We start from the raw sequence: 18,366 nt of genomic DNA on the forward strand, positions 1-18,366 counted from the left end.
GCTAATGTTAATTGTTTGTCTCATGCTTTGAATCAGAAAATAGTGGCTCTGTGCATCCCAGAGGAAAAATACCACTGTATGGATAGAGTGAGAAAAAACCCAATAAATCAACAGAAAACGACTTTGAGTTTTGGCAGGGCTATTTATAGATGTCCATTTCTGTATCAGTGAGGCCACCTTTACAGAAAGAATTGATGTGATTTTCTTTCTGCCTTTCCAGATCTCACAATTTTGCAAGTAAAAGGAATTGGGTTTCTATTTCTCTGCTTTCTCTGTAGAATCACACAATTAAGGTAATTTGGTGGGATTAATAAGCAGGACATCCTCTCTCTGCCAACAATCAGAAGCTCTTCCTGCCCACCTCTGACCCAGGCTGCAGTCAGCTGCTGGAGAATTTTGGGTTTTTTTCCCCTTTGCTGCTGTTTTCCTTCATGGGGGCCCATCTCTGACACCTGCACACAGTTCAGGATGCTGGTGGCTGGAAACTGAGTCAGGGAACAACATGGTCTGTTCTCAGATCAAATAAAGGGGTTCTTGTGTGCAATTTCTCACAATACACCTGGGTCTTGATTTACTCATTAGAAAGGCCAAGGAGAAGCATGTTGGCTTTCACCTTAATTGCTTCTTCGTGTCCAGCTTGCTGCAGAGCTGAGCTGAGTGCTCTGTATGTGTGTGTGGTGAGAGGGAGGCTTATCCCAAATCCCATGGGAGTGTGCTGTCACTTGCTGCACCTCTACCCAAAACCTCACATCGCCAGCCTTTGAAACAGGTTTGGTGTCATGTAGACCAACCCACAATGAAAAATCCCCAAAATTCTCCTGGTGACACCATGCTCAGAGCCAGGTATTGATGATCTCCTGGCTCTTCCTTTCTTCATCATTCCCTCCAAATGGAATGGAAGGATAGAGAATGGTATTTGTGCTTCTTATCCCTTAACCAGTTGTCTGGGTCATGAAGACATGAAAACATGAGGATGTGAAGACATGAAAACAGAAAAACACGAGGAGATGAAAACATGAGGAGATGAAAACATGAGGATGTGAAGACATGAAAACATGAGGATGTGAAGACATGAAAACATGAGGAGATGAAAACATGAGGGTGTGAAGACATGAAAACATGAGGAGATGAGGACACCTCTGCTAAACCCACAGCAGGGCTCCTGTGCATCAGGCCCTCATCAGAACCTCCTGCCCTTTCAGGAGGAGGTATCTCGATACCTTTCAGCAGGGAAAGCACTGATTCTTAAGAAATCACAAGGAATCCTTTCATTTACAAAGCCAAGATGCCTCCAGCGGCCATATCTTTGTTCTCCATGTCAGAAATTGTCTGTCCTTTTCTCAAGGAAATCCTTTTCCTTCTGCCTGCTCCTTCACTCAGGGTGACACACACCCCTAGCTCGTGCCTGTCTGACCCTGCTGTATTTCAGGGGGATATTTCCTGCCCAAAATCTGCTCTCAGGCGCAGCCAGAAGTGAAATTGCGGCCTGAACTGTATGACTGCAGGGTGCAGCACCAGTAGTCCTCCCAGTTTGCTCTCACAGCCCATGGATCAGCAGTTTCTTGCTGTTCAGATCCAGGCCTTTTCTGTTCCTTCACCTTGCAGCTCCCACAGGGCAGGAGGGGTGCATTTGTGAGGAAATGTCTCCTCACCCAGCCCTTGGGAGTGGGCAGACAAGCAGAGAAGAGGAACCCACACAGGCAAAGATGTTCTGCTGTGAATAACAGGTTATGAGCTCTTCAGTCAATCCATGGTCTGACCCCAGTGAACCTAAGCCACAAAAGGAGTCCAGTGACTCCTGGGAGGAGTTGGGGCCACCACTGAGGGCATTTAATGCATTCAAATGCAGCTTCTGAATCAGGAATATCTCCTGACTGCCAGGAGCAGGGGGGTAAGAGCAAGGACTGATTTTCATTTCAACTCTCTTGTTTCCAACACTCTTTCCCAAATTAATTTTTACTGATCCCCTCAGGGACTGAGTCCAGCCTGGATGGCACATTGGTCTGGGTGGACATGGAAGTTCTTATGTCTTTATGTTCTGACCTCAATCTTTGGGTTTATGGTCAGTGAATTGCTGCACCTTCTCTCTTTATTCCATCCATCCTCAGACCCATGCAACAGGGAAGAGCCAGCAGAAGAGTCCAGCCAAAGCTTTGAACAGTGATTTTTATCTGAAAAGGATTAGAGTAGGAAGGAAATGATGAATTCCTCCTCAGTGGAAGCCTGTAGCTCAGTCTGTGGTGTCTTGTGATGTGCCAGCCTTCAGGATCTCTGGGGTGGTGATTTGTGCTGCTGTTCTTCTCCATTCAGCACACATCAGGCCTTGTAAAACAAGTGGAAATGGCATAAGTGGTGTTACCTGACATGAAGAGGAATAGGAAACCTTCCATCATCAGATCCTTTGGGCTGGGGAGCTCTTAGTGTCTCTGTAAGTCACAATGCCTTGCCAGCAGTGCTGTAATTGTGTGTGAAGCAGCAGTTCAGCACCCAGTCCCCTCAGCTTCCATTTCTCCCCTCTCCCAGGTGATTCTTTCCCTCTTGAGAGGCAGCTCTCTGCTCTCTGTGCTCTCATTTTCTTCATGTTGCCAATGCCACCACCCCCAGATTGGGATATACCCCTCCTGAGGTAAGAACAAACCCCAATTCCTTAGCTTCTGGATTTTGGGGGAATTCATTCCTGCCAACCCCCGTGCCTCCAGAAAAGCTCAGTTCACTATCTTTTAACACAGCTTGATGTGTTCTAAATTCCACCTCCTGCCAGTTGCAGAGTTATAGGAATATTCTTTTTCTATGCTGCCTGTGAGGGCAGTTATTGCTGCTCCTGGAGCACAGGTTTGGTTACTTTAATTAATCAAGGAGAAAGAATTGTGGGGCTCATTGGCATAGAAGACTGATAGGAGTGTTTAAGTTTTCAATATGGGACAGGTCATTTTCATTAATAACAGGAGTATTTACATTTAAATTAAGGCTCATAAATTTAAGCTACCTCCTGTCTACCAAGAGCCAGGAAAAGACCTGTGGAGGATAAATGACTCCTGTGAGTATACTGAAGGTTTTTTTTCCTCAGGCTTTGAGATGAATGAGTGTGACAAGGTCAGCTTTGTCCTTTCAGCAAACATTAGCTGTGCTACAGCTCTCCTGTTGTTCAGCACTTTTGCTGCCCAGTTTGGGAATTTTCCTTCATTCAGTGCCCATCTCAGACTCCAGCCTGGCTGCAGAGGTGAATTCTGTGCACAGGGTGAGCTCCTGAGCCCAGCAGAGCAGTCTCACTGAAAAAAGCCTGGAATGGGGAGACCCTTTCCTCAGCACCCCTCCAGATGCTTTATACCTGCTAAATTAGAATAAAATTATGCCTGCTAAATTACAATAACTGCACCCACCAGCAGTGCCTGAAAATGAGAGCAGCTTTCTCAGGGCCTGCCAAGAGATTGTTCCCCTGTTCCAGGGACTGCAGCCCTGCTGTGCCCTGCAGCCTCCACACACTTTATTATCCTGCAGATTCCTCCTCCCCACTGCAAACCTGACACAGTTATTCCTCAAGTTTTCCCTGCCCTTGGCTGTGAATTGCATTATTGCCACTGATTTCTGTGCTGGTGGTAGTTAGAGGAAAGAGCAATGGGCTCTGGGCTCATTGTGAGCAATACCAAACTTTCAGTGTCCAGTTGGGACTCTTATTAAAAGAAAATAAAAGAGAAAAAAAATTAGAAAAAAGATTAAAACCATTCTGTGCTTGGGGTCACATCACTGCCTGAGTTATAAAGTCTGTGACACTTTCAGACATCTCTCAGGTTATCTTTCATGGCTCTGCTAGCCCCAAAAGCAGGAAGCTTTTTAGCAGGTAAAAGGAGGTATTTACCATGCAAGCCACACAGCCAGTGTCCCCAGAAGGGAATGGGCCAGAGGTGTGAGGTTATTCATACCAAAAATGGCTTTTGCTCACGGCAGTGGGACAGTAGAGCCACCTGTGCCTATTCTATGTCCAAAGCCAAAGGTTTAGGCTTCATTTTGGTCAATTCCAGCTGCTGGCCACATTTATATACTTCATTTTACACCAGGAACATACCTTCCCTCAAGAAACAGGGCTTTTTGAAAACGAGGAGTGTTTTGATGATTATCTGTTAAAACTGAGGGTTTCCAACACAGACCAGACCCTCTTGCTCTGGGTCCTGCACAGACTCCACTAAAAATCTGAAAGATGCAAAGTGATGGGCAAAGAATTAAAACCAGTAGGAACCAAGCATGAAGGAGCACAAAGATCATGTAGGCACTAGATAAAAACATAGAACCATAGAATTGCTGAGGTTGGAAGAGAAGAGATCATCAAGCCCACTGAGTTTGTCAAAGAAGGCAATGTGGTTTTGATGACTGAGGGAAAATCTCTTTTTTATGATCCAAAAATCTACAACTCTTTATTTGATCCTGTTTGCCTGTGTGTCCAGACCAATGTCCTGCTGTAAATCTTGTGGCAATAAGATTTCCCCAGCCAGATTTAGTGATGTTCCAGCTTATGGAATGATTAAACTAAAAAATATCTAAATATATCTCTATCTAAATAGATGCCTGCAGCAAGGATTTTTTTCCCCACTCCTTTATCTTACCTTTGCCAAGAAATACATTCAAGTGTGCCAAATCTGTTTTGTTGTTAAAGCTCTCAAAAGCAACTCATTTCATCTCAATAATTCACAGTTTCACCTGAATTTCTTTAGTTTTAGTCCCTTGCCTCCTTCTCTCCCTAGAAGCAATATTTCAAACTCATCCTTTCATTTGCTAATCCTGGACCTGGAGGGAGTGAATGAAACACAGAGGTGAAGGGGAGCTGCAGGACATTTGTGGGCAGGGAGATGCACAGAGGACAGCCCAGAGCAGGATGGTTCAGACCCAGGTGCTCTCCTGGGGCTCAGCATGAGCAGCTTGGTTTCCTCATTTCTTTAAAAGCCAAACCCTGAACCTCAGCCTTTTGTTAAAAGTGAAATTCTCAAAGTGAGGCAGGTCTGAGATGGCTGAGAGCAGCACTTTGGAGTTTGTAGCTTAAATACAAGAGAAAGGGTCTGAGCAGCTGGAGATTTGTTCTCCAGATTAACTCATCATGAGTCACTGAGGCTCTCAAACCAAATACCAATTTCATTCTGGCAGCCTGACTTGTTAAACTCAGAGGTGATTTAACATTGGCTTAACAGGGTTATACCTCTGAGTGTCTCTCTGTAAGTATGTCATATGTGGGAGGTCTTCTGTTGGGATTTTTTTTTGCTGAATTGCTTGAAATCTCTGTGAGATTTGTGAGGCTGAAGGACACCACAGAATTGCTTCTGGCCCTAAGACTGGCTCATTTAGTCCTAAGAACAGTACAATGAATATTTTATAGTAGGAAAATGCTGTTTGTTGTTAAGAAGAGTGGCTTGTTTGCCTTGCAAAAGACCTGAGGCAACAAAAAGTTGGTTTCTGGATTGTACCTCTCTTTTTGTTGTCCCTGGGGTGAGATCAGCCCCTTCCAGCTGAGCAGCTTTGAGCCACTTTCTGTGTTTGTCCCACATTATCTGGCAGCTTCCCTGGCAAGCAGAGAGCCTGAAATGGCCACTGCCAAATCCCAGGAAGTTTTCTGTCTGTTTGAACCCTTGTGGAAATGATTTTCATAAATGGAAGGGTATTGTATTTGCATGGTGCCCCGTAGCAGGGAAGGAATGATGAATCTGACTCCATGTTCTCAGAAGGATAATTTATTATTTTATGATACTATATTATATTAAAGAATACTATACTAAACTATACTAAAGAATAGAGAAAGGATACAGACAGAAGGCTAAAAAGATAATAATGAAAACTCCTGACTCTTTCCAGAGTCTTGACACAGCTTGGCACTGATTGGCCAAAGAGTGAAAACAACTCACAGCAGAATCCAATGGAACAATCACCTGTGGGTAAACAATCTCCAAACACATTCCACATGAGCACAACACAGGAGAAGCAAATGAGATAAGAATTGTTTTCCTTTTCTCTGAGGCTTTTCAGCTTCCCAGGAGAAAAATCCTGGGCGAAGGGATTTTTCCAGAAAAGATGAATGACACAGAGGTGTGTGCTTTGAGCTGAGAAAAGATCATTTAATTGAAGATTCTGTAACTGCAACACTGCAACTTGGCACTTGCCATCCTTTACCAGTTCACAAAGAATCAGAAATGTTTTGGTCTTAAATGACTGAACCTGTCACAAGTAACTCTGTCTTGCTTCAGTGATGCTTTGTTTTCTGGCAATAGCATCATGCCCTGGCTGCCTCCTGGAGCCATTTCCAGCTGCAAGTATATTTCAGATGTGCCCTCTTTCGTTGTATGGCACTGTATCCCAGCTTACTGTAGCTCATATTTTACATTGTGCTCATAATTTACATTGCACCTGAATGGGGGCTGGGGAGGGACTGAAACCAGACACAAATATTTCCTGATGAAGGAGGATGTGCAGCTCTGCCTCATTTCAGGTACAAGTTTAAGGCAGCTAAGCCCAGGATTAAAAACCCAGCAGTGTATGCTCTCCTGTTGCATTAATTCAGACTCACACAGGTGAGCTTGTTCAAGAATTAAACAAATGTAAACTCTTCCAGCTTTGCCACTCCAGCACAAATATTTGTCACTAAATCTCCTCTTGTGAGTAACTCAGCAGCCTCCAGGGCAGCCTGGTTGTTCAGAGGCTTTTCTGTCAATTCCAGTCGTTCTAGAAATGGAGGGAAGGGGAGCAAACTAATAACCAAGGATGAAATAACACTTTGAATGTTTGATTTTTTTTTTCTTTCCAGTAGATCCAAGCAGTTTCACTGGCTTGAATTGATTCAGTTGTGTTGTCAAGACAAATTGTCCGTGGCTTTGCAAAAACACAAACCTCCCTTTTCACAGAGTAACAGAGGGATTGCAGGGGGATAAACTGTGCAATGAACGGAATTCACCCATTTGTTCTGCATGGTTATTGATGTGTGTGTGGATATATTCATTATATATGTTCACTTCGGTGTGTTTCCCTGCTCAGGAGTATCAGATGCCTGAGGAATATTATCCACTGGAACTTGATCACCACATTCATCCTGAGGAATGTGATGTGGTTTCTGCTTCAAATGATAGATCACAACATCCACGAGAGCAATGAGGTGAGTGCAGGGAGGAGGGCCCTGCCCTGCAGCTCAGGGTGCTGAGTTTCCTTGTATGGATAGTTCAAGAGACACTTATAACATTTATAAGTTAGAGAGATTTCCATGCTTCCCTTCATTTCAGTGTCAGCTGGGCACTCATCATCCTTGATTAGCTCTTCAAATGTAAGATTTGACATCTGAACTTCAGTCCCATGCTTTGGGAAAACAAACAGAGAAATCATCAGTGCCCACACAAAGAAGATGTCCATGCATAAATCTCTATTATTGCTCATCCAGAGCTCCTTGGAGAAAATGTAAATTCTGTTAATTCAGTGTTTGCTCTGTCTGTGCTTCTGGCAGTGTCACACTCCAGAAAATGGAGTTTATGAGTTTTATGGTCAACAGTTCCATGCTGTGTGACTTGCCCTCATGGTTATGCTGCAAATCTTTATTGAAATTTTTACTGTTATTTAGGAAAAATCTGTTGGAGACAGGACTCAAATACCTCTTAAAATGTGAGCACAAGGTGACAACGAAAATAAAAACCTGCAAAGATAAGAATGGATCATCACATGCCCCAGTTTTCATTAACTCATCTTTTCTCTGCAGCCTTTTTGGGAAAGGTGCTTTATACAAGCTTGGTGATAACTTTGTTATGTGATTGTGGGATAAGTCAGCCAAAATAACACCACCACAATGAATGTGAACATCATTTATTCTGGCTATTGATGTGATCTCTTCTGTGCTGATCAGTGGAGATTAAATAACAGATACAGAACATCAATGTGGAAATATTTTGCATTAAGTTTATAATGCTTGCAAAAAAAATCAAGAAGGAATTGGTGAAGTTATCTGGAGCCTAATGGTGGGTACATGTGGCGGTCAAGAATCTTCAGTCAAATAAACAGAGAGGTGTGAACTAAGGAGCTCTGCAATTTTATTCAATTCTGTTCAATTTTAATAAATCCACAAAGGACTTGCTTAAAATTCATTTTATCCCAGTCTCTTATGAAAGTTATGCAGGAGGAGATCTCACCACCATAATTTGTATTTGTTTGTCCCAGAATTTTCCCAATCCCTCAGCCGGTTCCTCTTAGTTCTGACACAGGAAAAACTGACTTGGATATAAATCTTTGTGGACAGGGAAGGGAAGGGAAGGGAAGGGAAGGGAAGGGAAGGGAAAGGAAAGGAAAGGAAAGGAAAGGAAAGGAAAGGAAAGGAAAGGAAAGGAAAGGAAAGGAAAGGAAAGGAAAGGAAAGGAAAGGAAAGGAAAGGAAAGGAAAGGAAAGGAAAGGAAAGGAAAGGAAAGGAAAGGAAAGGAAAGGAAAGGAAAGGAAAGGAAAGGAAAGGAAAGGAAAGGAAAGGAAAGGAAAGGAAAGGAAAGGAAAGGAAAAAGAAATTTGGTTTAAACAAACATTTGAAAACAAAATGTTTAAACTTCTGGGTTGTTTTGGGCTTTAATCCCTTTTTAAAGGGTGAAGCCAAACTAAGTTTCAATTAATGAAATAATACAGAAATGAAAGTGTTAACACATCCAGATTTCTTCTTTTTCTTTCCATTCAGTACACAGGAGTGGATGGGCTGTCATTTTGTGACTGTGCTTCTTGCCCAGTCTTAAACCTCAGAACTTTGTGGTGCATCTATTGCTCTGTTGGCTGCCTGCAGACCATCAGTATCTCCTGCATATGAAGGCTAAAATAAAATTAACTGAGGGTGAAAGTTGGAAATACTTTGCTAGAGTTAGTTAAAAGGCTGGAGAATGGTGAGACCAAAATGACCAAAATCAGTGATAGCAGAGAACCCAGGGAATTAGAGTTGTTCTTCAGGGAATGCACTCAATATCTGCTCAGTAAAAAGGAAGTTTTCCCAGATTTAGGTGAGCAGCACTGTGGAAATTACCCTCAATTCCTTGTGATTTATTGCTGGGATGTTCCCATCTGGAGCTAATTGTGTCTCCCACAGCTGTGCTCTCACTGCACAGTCATTCTGGGGAGAAAAAACATATTTTCGTACATTTTACAAAAAATTCCTGTTGAGGTTGTGGCAAATTTCAGAGGCGACATGTGACATGGTGTGACTTACAGAATGAAGCACCAGTGGCAGGAACAGAGGGGATAAATTGGCTGGTAAAACATGCTTTTTAAGTGTTTTTTTTTTTTCTTTAAATATCAGCTGTGCTTCTTCCCTTCAGCGGAAACCAAGCAGGACCATGACATTGACACAGCTCACCTGTGGTGACATGACCTGCTCCTCTTGGAGCCTTGTTCTGGAACCTGAATTTTCCAGACAGCTTTGGATACAGCACATCCTCCATGTTATGGTCAAAGCCAGCCTCAGCAGAAGGTCACAGATGGATCTGTGAGTTCCTGTCAGCACCTGAAATATTGTGATTCCAAGCCACAGGATAAATCTGCATCCCATGAATGAATTCTACCATTGATTTTTTTTAAGGGAATAACAACACACAGAATCTTTGAAATGTTCTCACCCTGATTTTAAAATATTCTTTTCTGTTCCCTTTCCAGCCCTGGTGTCGATGTATTACCACTGTCTACAATTACTTTGTGGTGACCAACTTCTTCTGGATGTTTGTGGAAGGCTGCTACTTACACACTGCTATAGTGATGACCTACTCCACTGACAAGCTGAGGAAATGGGTCTTTCTCTTCATAGGATGGTGTAAGTGACCTTTGTGGTTAAAATGCTGCTCTGTGGTACCTGGCATTAAAGTGTTAAAGACAAAGAGAGGCAAGAATAAATGTTATAAATCCCCTTGGGGTGAAATCTGGACCACTCAGTCTGAGTAGACTTTTCTAAGTGAGGAGCTGACTTGAAAAAGAGCCTCATTATCCACAGCTGCTGAGGGATTTGTTCCTGGAAAACAGCCTTTAGCAAAGAGTCACACATCATCTTTGGACTGTCCTTGGGGCTGCTCAAAGGCTCAGCTGTGGCAAAGCTGCCTTTGGGATGCTGTGGTCAGTTATGGTTCCTGAGGTCAGAAAGGGATGTGGAAAAAACTGGGGAGATTGTCCAGCTGAAAATGTGATCAGGGATCTAAAGGACATGAGCTGTGATATGAGGCTGAAGGAGCTGAGCTGCTTTAATCTGGAAAGAGGAAGATGAGGAGGGATCTGTTTGGTACCAGGAGTGATCTAAGAGATAATTACCAAGATGATGGAGCCAAATTCTGCTTGGTAATAGCAGGTGCTGTAAAAAGGGACAAAATCCATAAACTACAGACTGAGGGGTTCCAGTTGGATGTTAAGGAAACAGAAAATGTACCAGGAGATGGTGGAACACTGAAACATGTCACTTAAAATCTGTGAAACCTCTGACCTTGAGGTTTTTAAAAATTTAGCCAGGCTATACCCTGGGTGAGTATTGATGGTTCTGCTCAGAGCAGGAAATTGGGGCAAACACCTTCAGAGATCCTTCCTAACCAACATCTCCATGTTTTGAACTCTGCCAGGACAAGCCCCATGCAGGCAGTTTGTTCACTTGAATGAAAATCTGAGGTCAAACAGAACTAGTGAATCTAGCAGGTTTTTTTCTGTTGAAGGAAGAAAGGTGGAAAAAAGTCACCAATATTTTCTTTTGTGAAAGCAGAGTGACATTTTGTTCAGAAAGTGCCTCTCCCTCTCTGTAGAAGTAATTGGATTGCAGTTCTGAAGGCAGAAACAGCCTTTGAAACAAAATATGTCATTCAATCCAAAACCAAATGGGAGGAAAGAGGAGTTGTAGTAGAAAGAAAATGTTTATTTGGGGAGTTGATTCAATTTTTTCCCCAGTAGTTTTCAATTCTCTCAGCAAACTGGAAAATCAGCTGCTTACACAGCTCTCACACACCCACAGACTGCTTTAATCCCTGGTGTTTTCACTCCCTACCTCTGTCAGAATCCTCTGGGTCTCTGATTACTAATGTAGGAGTGCTGTGAGCTGAATAAACCTTTCCAGCCACCTTGTGGGTGCATTCTGGCTCTGCTCTGCCTCCTCATACACATTTCTTTACCAGTCTTATTCTCAAATACCTATCCATTACTTAGCAAGGAAAAGTAAAATGTTTTGCTGTAGGAGAGAGGACATGGCTCCATTTTCTCTGTCCATTCCTCCAAGAACATGGGGAAATGAGTGCACCAGACCCTCTGAGTGTGTGGTGAGCAGGATGAAACAAAACACAATTATCTGAAGGGCACAGGAGTCACCAAGGATGATGGGGCAGGAGATCAGAGCTGCTGAGGTTCAAGATGACCCCTCAACAACTCAGCCCCTCTGTGTTTTGGTTCTCTTTCCATCTCTTCAAAGCCTCCATTGCCCACAGAAGGGGCAGCAAGAGGGAGGTTAAAAGGGAGAAATTTTTGTCAGAGACAAATGCACCTCTGCTCCTCCATGGGGGTCAGAGTCATTGAGGCTCTGTCCATGCACTCCCCTCAGTGATTTCAGTGGTTTCAGAGACATCAACCTGCACTTTGGAATGGGAGATGGAGCTGGTGAGCTTGGACTTGTTTGAGTTTTCCTGAGGTGAGAAGTTAAAGGGGGAATGGAGAGCGGAAAATCGCCCCTTTGAATTTTGACATCCCCTTGCCACTTCCATTTACTCTTCCTCCCTTCCAGGTGCCTCTGCCAGCAAATCCTTTCAAACCAGCTGGAATGGGAGGCCTAACACAAACCCTTTATAGGGAATGCAGTGATGTCTGTAAAGTTAAAAAGTAGCTGGATCCTTCAGAAAGAGAAAAAAACCCAAGAATTCTGATACTGCAAGATATCAAGCTATTCTTTCTCACAATCCTGTTTCATAAGGAACACTGAACTCAAAAAAAAAAAAAAAAGTGGAAAGTTTTGAAATTGTGCTTCATCTAGAGATCCCAGTATGTTTACAAGCTTCTTGGAGCCTGGGAAATAAAAACCTAAACACTCATTTCCAAGTACTGTCTTTAGAGATTCTGCTGTACCAGGTGCAGGAAAATGAAAAGGGACCAAAGCTGCCTTTAAGTCAGCCAAAATTCTTCCGGTCACTTCTATGGAAGTATAGGTATTTATGTGTGTGTTTGTTAATATTTTTATTAACTTCCCTTACTAAAGTTTTGTTGGGATTATTTTTTTTCATTTCTAAATTCAAAAGTCTTAGCAGTTGTGATGCCTCAAGCAGACCAAGGTAGGAACACTGTTGTTTAGAGTCTCCCATTCATTAACTCAGACTCTTCTCACACAGGATCTGAATTTACTTTGGTATCATGGAAACATCCATCCATCCATGATTAACTCCTAATTTATTTATTTTTTGCCCCACAGGTATTCCCTGCCCAATCATCATTGCCTGGGCCATTGGCAAGCTGTATTATGAAAATGAGCAGTAAGTGATGTTAATATTTGTGTTTGTGTGGCTGTCTAAACAAATCAGGAAATGAATACACATCCAAGCCATATCCCAGGTCACATATTCCTGCTTCCCCTGGCTGTACATTTCCTTTTTCCTCAGTTTGAGGAGCTGCTCCTTGCTCAGCCATTCTTGCCTGATTTCTCACACGTGGCATTGGGGAGTTCTTGTTCCCCAAGAAAAATGTCCCTGTAGAGCTGCCAGGTCTGATCAGTTCCTGTGTCCCTAAGGACAGGTTCCCAGGGGGAATCTCATCCCCTGATTCTCCAAACAGATGGAAGTTCCTCTTCTGAAATGCAGGGTCCTGACTTTGCTCCTTGCAAAAGCTTTTGTCCGTTTGTCCTGAGCCCTGGGGGAGTCGTGTGCTGCTCCCAGGAGGTCACACCCAGCCAGATGGACACAGGCAGCACACGTGGACTGGCCTGCAGCTTCCTGTGGAAACCCAGGGCACTGGGAATATTTCTCTGTCTGCTCTGGGTGCCCTGACCCCCAGGGCAGCACTGACTGACCCTCATCCATGGAGAAAGTCTCCTAAACTCCAAGATAAACCAGAATCCACAAAAGTGTGAAACAGATTATAGGGAGCTGTGTGGGTGTGTCACTTGGTGAGAAATTGAGGGTTTGGGGTTTTTAGTGTGTTGTGGATGGCAGCAAGATGGAGGGCACACGGTGTCATCCTGGGTTTCTTCTTCATGCTGCTTCTTCCTCCTTCTCCATGGGTTTGGGTGGCATTTTGTAATTGGGCAGAAAAGTCCCCATTGCAGCTCTGTGGGATCAGTTATTGGGTTAAAAGGGGAAATAATCCAGGTGTCAGTTCTTAATTGGATAGTTTAGTCTGAAAAGCCCTTGGAACAAGAGATTGTTGGCCATTTTGTGCCTTCTAATGAAAAGCTGCAGAACTCACAGTAGTGAGGCTGTTTTACTGATAAGAAATAAGAAACACTTAAGTCCAAACATAAATTACTGTCTCAAGTGCCTTCAATCCAAACCCAAAGAAACCAGCAAGTACCCCTACACTTCCAAGACTGTTTGGAACTGCCCAAAATTCAGGAAAAAATGGGAATTTCCTCCTTCTCTGAGTATCCATTTAAGTTGTGTGGAGGTTGAGCTGGGGTTCAGGTTGTGTAGCTTATCGAAGTTTAAAACTTCAAAATAGAAAGAATGTTAAGAAAATGCTTCAAGCAACTTCCTGACTTTTTAATCTTTGTAGTTAATAGATATCTTTAATATTAGAGATCTTAAAGATCTCTATTAAATTAATATTAATAGATATTAGTATTTAATGGAGATCATTTGCTGCACAGTGAGGCAACTATAATTGGTACTGTGGCAAATATCCTTCCTGGGGTTTATCGCTTCTTTAGCAAAGCATGACAACTCTGGGGGAAAAAAAAAAAAAGTGCTCTTAAATCTCAATTTAAAAAATCACCCACTAATTATTATAAGCTTTTGCAGTGATTTCATTGATGGGCATTTGTTCAAGGGAAGAACATTAGTGAGATCTAGTTAACAATAGTGATAAAACCAGTGGTGGATTTGGTTATATAAAGAACTAGCAGAGATCCCTGAAGAATATTGAGTAGTGCTATTCAGCAGAAATGTGTTTTACATCTATGAGTCTTATCACAACTGTCTTCTTAAATTGTCCTCTTCAATATTCAGGGGGTGTTTATTTATCTTTCCAGAGGTAAAAAAAAGAATAAAAAGTGGTTAAATGGCTTTTATTTCACACAGATGCACTAAGTAATTGTCAGTGATTTAAGTTTCGCTTTTTGCTTTCAAAGAAATTATTTTATTGCAGAACAATGGCTTGTGTTGGATTTAAAGTGAGTTCAGATGATTGGCAGAACAGTTGGCAATATCTTAGCTGAAAGTCCTAGTTGGAACAGTTAAGACTCTAAATATGAAATCTTGCTAATCAATTGCAGACATTTATAATGTTTCTGGCAAATGACTGTCTCCTCTTGGTGTTACTCATCCGATTTAATTAGAAATATTTAGATTACAGTTTAACAGATCTGGTTTATTACCTAATGAGATGAACACAGACCTAAAGAAGCTGTTTGGGTTTTTTTTTTTCTCCACTACCTACAAAAGGAACCTTGGAGCATCAACACCCCTGGAGAGTCCTGTGTTGCAGAGTCTGTCCTTGGCCACAACCTTGTTTCCTCAGTGTGGAAATAAATCCACATTAATTCTTCACTCAGCACAACCTTGGTCTAATACTGGACTTCAGATAATAAATTTCAGCATTTTGGTCTTCGAGCTAAGCAACATTTAAATTCCAGAGAGCAACAAGAGCAGCCTTTGCCCTGGAACCTCATTTGTGCTCTACCAGCTCAGTTCCAAATTCTTTGCTGCCTTTTTCTAGCCCACTAATTTCTGCCACATGCCTCAGTCTGCTTCATATTAGTCCCAGTGCTGGGGCAGCCAGCTTCCCAGGAACTCTTTGCTCCTCTTAGTTCTCTGAGTTTCAGGCAATAAAAAATAGTTCTCCCAAAATACCCTTCAAAATCTGCTCTCAAATGTAGATCTTGCAAGTTCTGGAGAAATTTGTTTCCTGCCCTTGGCATATCTTGTAATTTTTCTTTTTTTCATGTCTTTCCAGCTACATTAAAAAAAATAAAATTCAAAAACACAGTTTCATTCATTTAAGTCTGCCCTGGGGATTCTTCTTGGATGATAACTTGGCTGGAGGAAGTACCTTATTCCAAGTCTTGCTCTCATGCCCAAATTTTGGAGGATGAGTTGCAAAATTATCAATTCATGCTCAGTGCACCAGGGAATAGCAGACATCTTTCACATTTCTAAAACATTCAAAGCTCCCTCATTCATTTGGAACTTAAAGGATGTGGGAACTGAGCCAAGAAAAGGCAAATAATTGTGAGGGACTGAACTGTTCCAGATTCCAGCTGCGTACCTCAACACTCTGTCCAGTCAGAGCATCTTGCAATGGTCAAGCAGCTCCTCCTGTTTTAGCAAACACCACATTTTGGAGAGGGGCTTTGAGGGTGTGGTGTGATCCACAAGGATCCCATCTGAACCAGAGCTTTCCTGATCCCAGTTCATTTCCCCTGGACTTGTGAGGTTGTGTTACAGACTCCAACCTCTTTGAGGCAACCCATTACATCTTGCTGCTTGTAAAAGTGCAAATGTGGCTCTGTGGTCTCCCTGGCTCAGGAATTAGCCCTGTTTCCATGGTTCCAGTGGCACTAAATTATCTGTTTCACAAAGAAAGCATGGGGAAGGCACAACTTTTGCTGTATAGATTTGTTGTGGGGTATCCATGACAGGGAAGAAAACTCCCAGACCCTTGAACTCCAAAATCTACTTCCTAAGGGATCTGGAGCTCCAATGATCTCAACCTTAAGGAATTATGAATGCAAAGCTGTCTTAGCTTGGTGGAATCCTGGATTCAGACCCTGTGTCTGTATCTGTAAAACTGAATTAGCTGGGCCTGGATTAATTCCTAGGGCTCAATTTCCAAATAGCATGGAATAATTCACACCCCTACAATCAAATCTTCTTGGCCTCCAAAATCAGGGGAGCTGCAGTTTGTGGACTACTGGGAATGTCCTCTGGCTCCTGCTAGCTCCAGATTTGTTCCCCAGGAATAGTTTTGGCCTTGGTTAGTTTTTGGCCTGGACCAAATCTACCCCAAGGAAAAGGGATTGGTGTGAGCTCAGACCTGAGCCCAGTCTCTCATTCATTTACCAACACAAACAGAGCAGATTTATTATTCTCAGGGAAGAGGATGAAGTGAGTGTCAGTGTGGGTTGCTGTGAAATCACGGGGTTCTTTTGTTGTGTAACACAGCAGGGAGAAAAACACTTGGGATTAGTGGAAGTCAGGCCAGTGCTGGGTCACGTGTGACACATCCAAGCTCCCCTCTGCTCTGGGGTTCACCTGTGATTTCTCTTCACCTGAGTCCATTTCCCAGCCTGTTTTGGGTCGTCCCAGATAGTTTGGAAAGGAATGTTGGAGCAGGAATTTGGTGGCTTCAGATGGTGGTTCTGCTCTGTCTGCTGGCTTTGGTGGCCATGGAATCATTAGGGTTGGAAAAGGCCTCTCAGATCATGGAGCCCAGCCACTCACCAACACTGCCAGGTCCTCCACTAAACCCTGTCCCCAGGCGCCACATCTACATGGTTTTTGGGCACTTCCAGAGTCCCCAGTGGTCCCCAGATTCATTCAAGGCCAATGCGATGACTTCTTATCCATTCAGTGCTTTATTTAGACAGCATTTCCATGCAACTGGAGACATTGCTTTAATTAACAGCCCTTACTTTGTGAATGTGTCTCTGGGCACTGCAATGGATAACAGGGTTTTTTTCTCTTACACAGAATATTTCTTTAATTCCATTCTCAGGCGTCCTTCTTACAGCAGATTCTCATATTTCTTACAAATATTTACATAGGCAATAGCCAAAACCATGGAGGGAACATGAATGTTCTGATTGAAGGGGAAAGTGGGGCTCAGATCTGTGTCCAACCACAGGTGATGTGCAGCAGAAAATTCCATTACTTGCTGATTATTTATATATAAACTGCAGTGAGCAAAGGGACACCTCTCTATAGTGTCCTTCATACTGCAGTCTAAAAGAAGTGAATGTACCTTTACAAATTGCTTTCTTATTTGTTTTGTTTTTCACAGGTGCTGGTTTGGAAAAGAGCCAGGGAAATATATTGACTACATCTACCAAGGGCCAGTGATTCTTGTTCTCCTGGTAAGTGTTTGTGTGGGTGGGAGGACACTGCCATCTCCCACTGAGAGAAAATTTAATCTGTCATGTTCCACATCTGCTTTTATGAAAAATGAGACACAAACAAGGCCAAACATCTTCAGGTGCTCTCTGAAGCGGCCCCAGCAGATAACACTGCAAGAATTGAAGTGATTTGGTTTTGGCTGTTCCTTTGGGTTTGGGCAGTTCTTTCCTCCTCCCTCTGCAGTGCTGTTTGCCTTTGTACAAGGTTTTGAGAGGTAGAAAGGAAAAATGTTCAAAGCCAGGGGGTGCATTACAATATCTGCTCATCCACCTGGGGCTCATGACAACTACAGCAATTCTGTCACACACATTATTTAAAAAAAAAAAGTAATAATCATAGTGAGGAATTTTATCTTGCACAATCAGCTCCATTTTCTCCATCACCAGCACTGCTGTGTGTTTGTTTCTGGATTTCCTGTTGTGAAGTTTCCCTCCCAGTGCTGCCCACGCTTACCAGGCTGTTTATCTGTTTACCCAACACTCCGTCTCTTGTGCCAACCAAGATTAGGCAGAGGGAGAAGGAAGCTCATTCATAACCCATTTTGAGCCTTCAGCTGAAGCACAGTGCTGCTTTCCCAGAGACAAACCAAACCTGAGTGTGGATGGAAAGTATTAGTTAGCTGTTAGTAAGGACAAAGCTGAAAAAAGGATTCTGCTCTTCCAGGCAGATGAACCAACAGCGAATTCCCAGGGCTCAGTGGGTTCCCCCTCTTAGGGAACCAAGGTGTCTTGGTTTGGAAAGACAGGTGTCTGCTAAGGAAGGCAGGAGCCTCCCCTGAAATGGAAAATGTAAACCCCCTCCCTCTGAATTATTAGGATTTTGAAATTTAAAGGCTCTCAGGCAAAGATATGGGAATAGGAATAACAGTTCTTTAATACGAAAATTAAAAATACAAATGTAATAATATAAACAAACAAAAACGACACTGCCCGAGTCAGCACATGCCCTGTCCCCTGTGTGTCAGGGCGGTGTCCCAGCCCCATCCCATGGGGGCTCAGCCCTCCTGCAGTGCCAGCTGTGGCTCTGCTGCAGCAGGGATCCTGCACAAGGGGGAAGTTTTCCTCTGCAGCTCCAGGGCTGCTGCAGATGGGCCTGGGCTCCCTCTGGCCATGCAGGG

The 18,366-nt window shown here is 43.1% G+C and overlaps 1 protein-coding gene across 3 annotated transcripts in view; it reads left to right on the forward strand.

Annotated features, from left to right (window-relative positions):
• Positions 1-18,366, forward strand: part of CRHR2 (corticotropin releasing hormone receptor 2) — a 151,668-nt gene that overhangs the window by 101,559 nt on the left and 31,743 nt on the right. For all 3 annotated transcript variants that reach the window (XM_064703825.1, XM_064703823.1, XM_064703824.1), the window contains 4 exons: positions 7,009-7,126; positions 9,634-9,787; positions 12,398-12,458; positions 17,137-17,209. In XM_064703825.1, the coding sequence (XP_064559895.1) occupies positions 7,009-7,126; positions 9,634-9,787; positions 12,398-12,458; positions 17,137-17,209 (406 nt within the window). The remainder of the gene's footprint in view (positions 1-7,008; positions 7,127-9,633; positions 9,788-12,397; positions 12,459-17,136; positions 17,210-18,366) is intronic.

The sequence above is a fragment of the Zonotrichia leucophrys genome, chromosome 2, assembly GCF_028769735.1.
Source record: "Zonotrichia leucophrys gambelii isolate GWCS_2022_RI chromosome 2, RI_Zleu_2.0, whole genome shotgun sequence".
NCBI classification, from domain to species: domain Eukaryota; kingdom Metazoa; phylum Chordata; class Aves; order Passeriformes; family Passerellidae; genus Zonotrichia; species Zonotrichia leucophrys.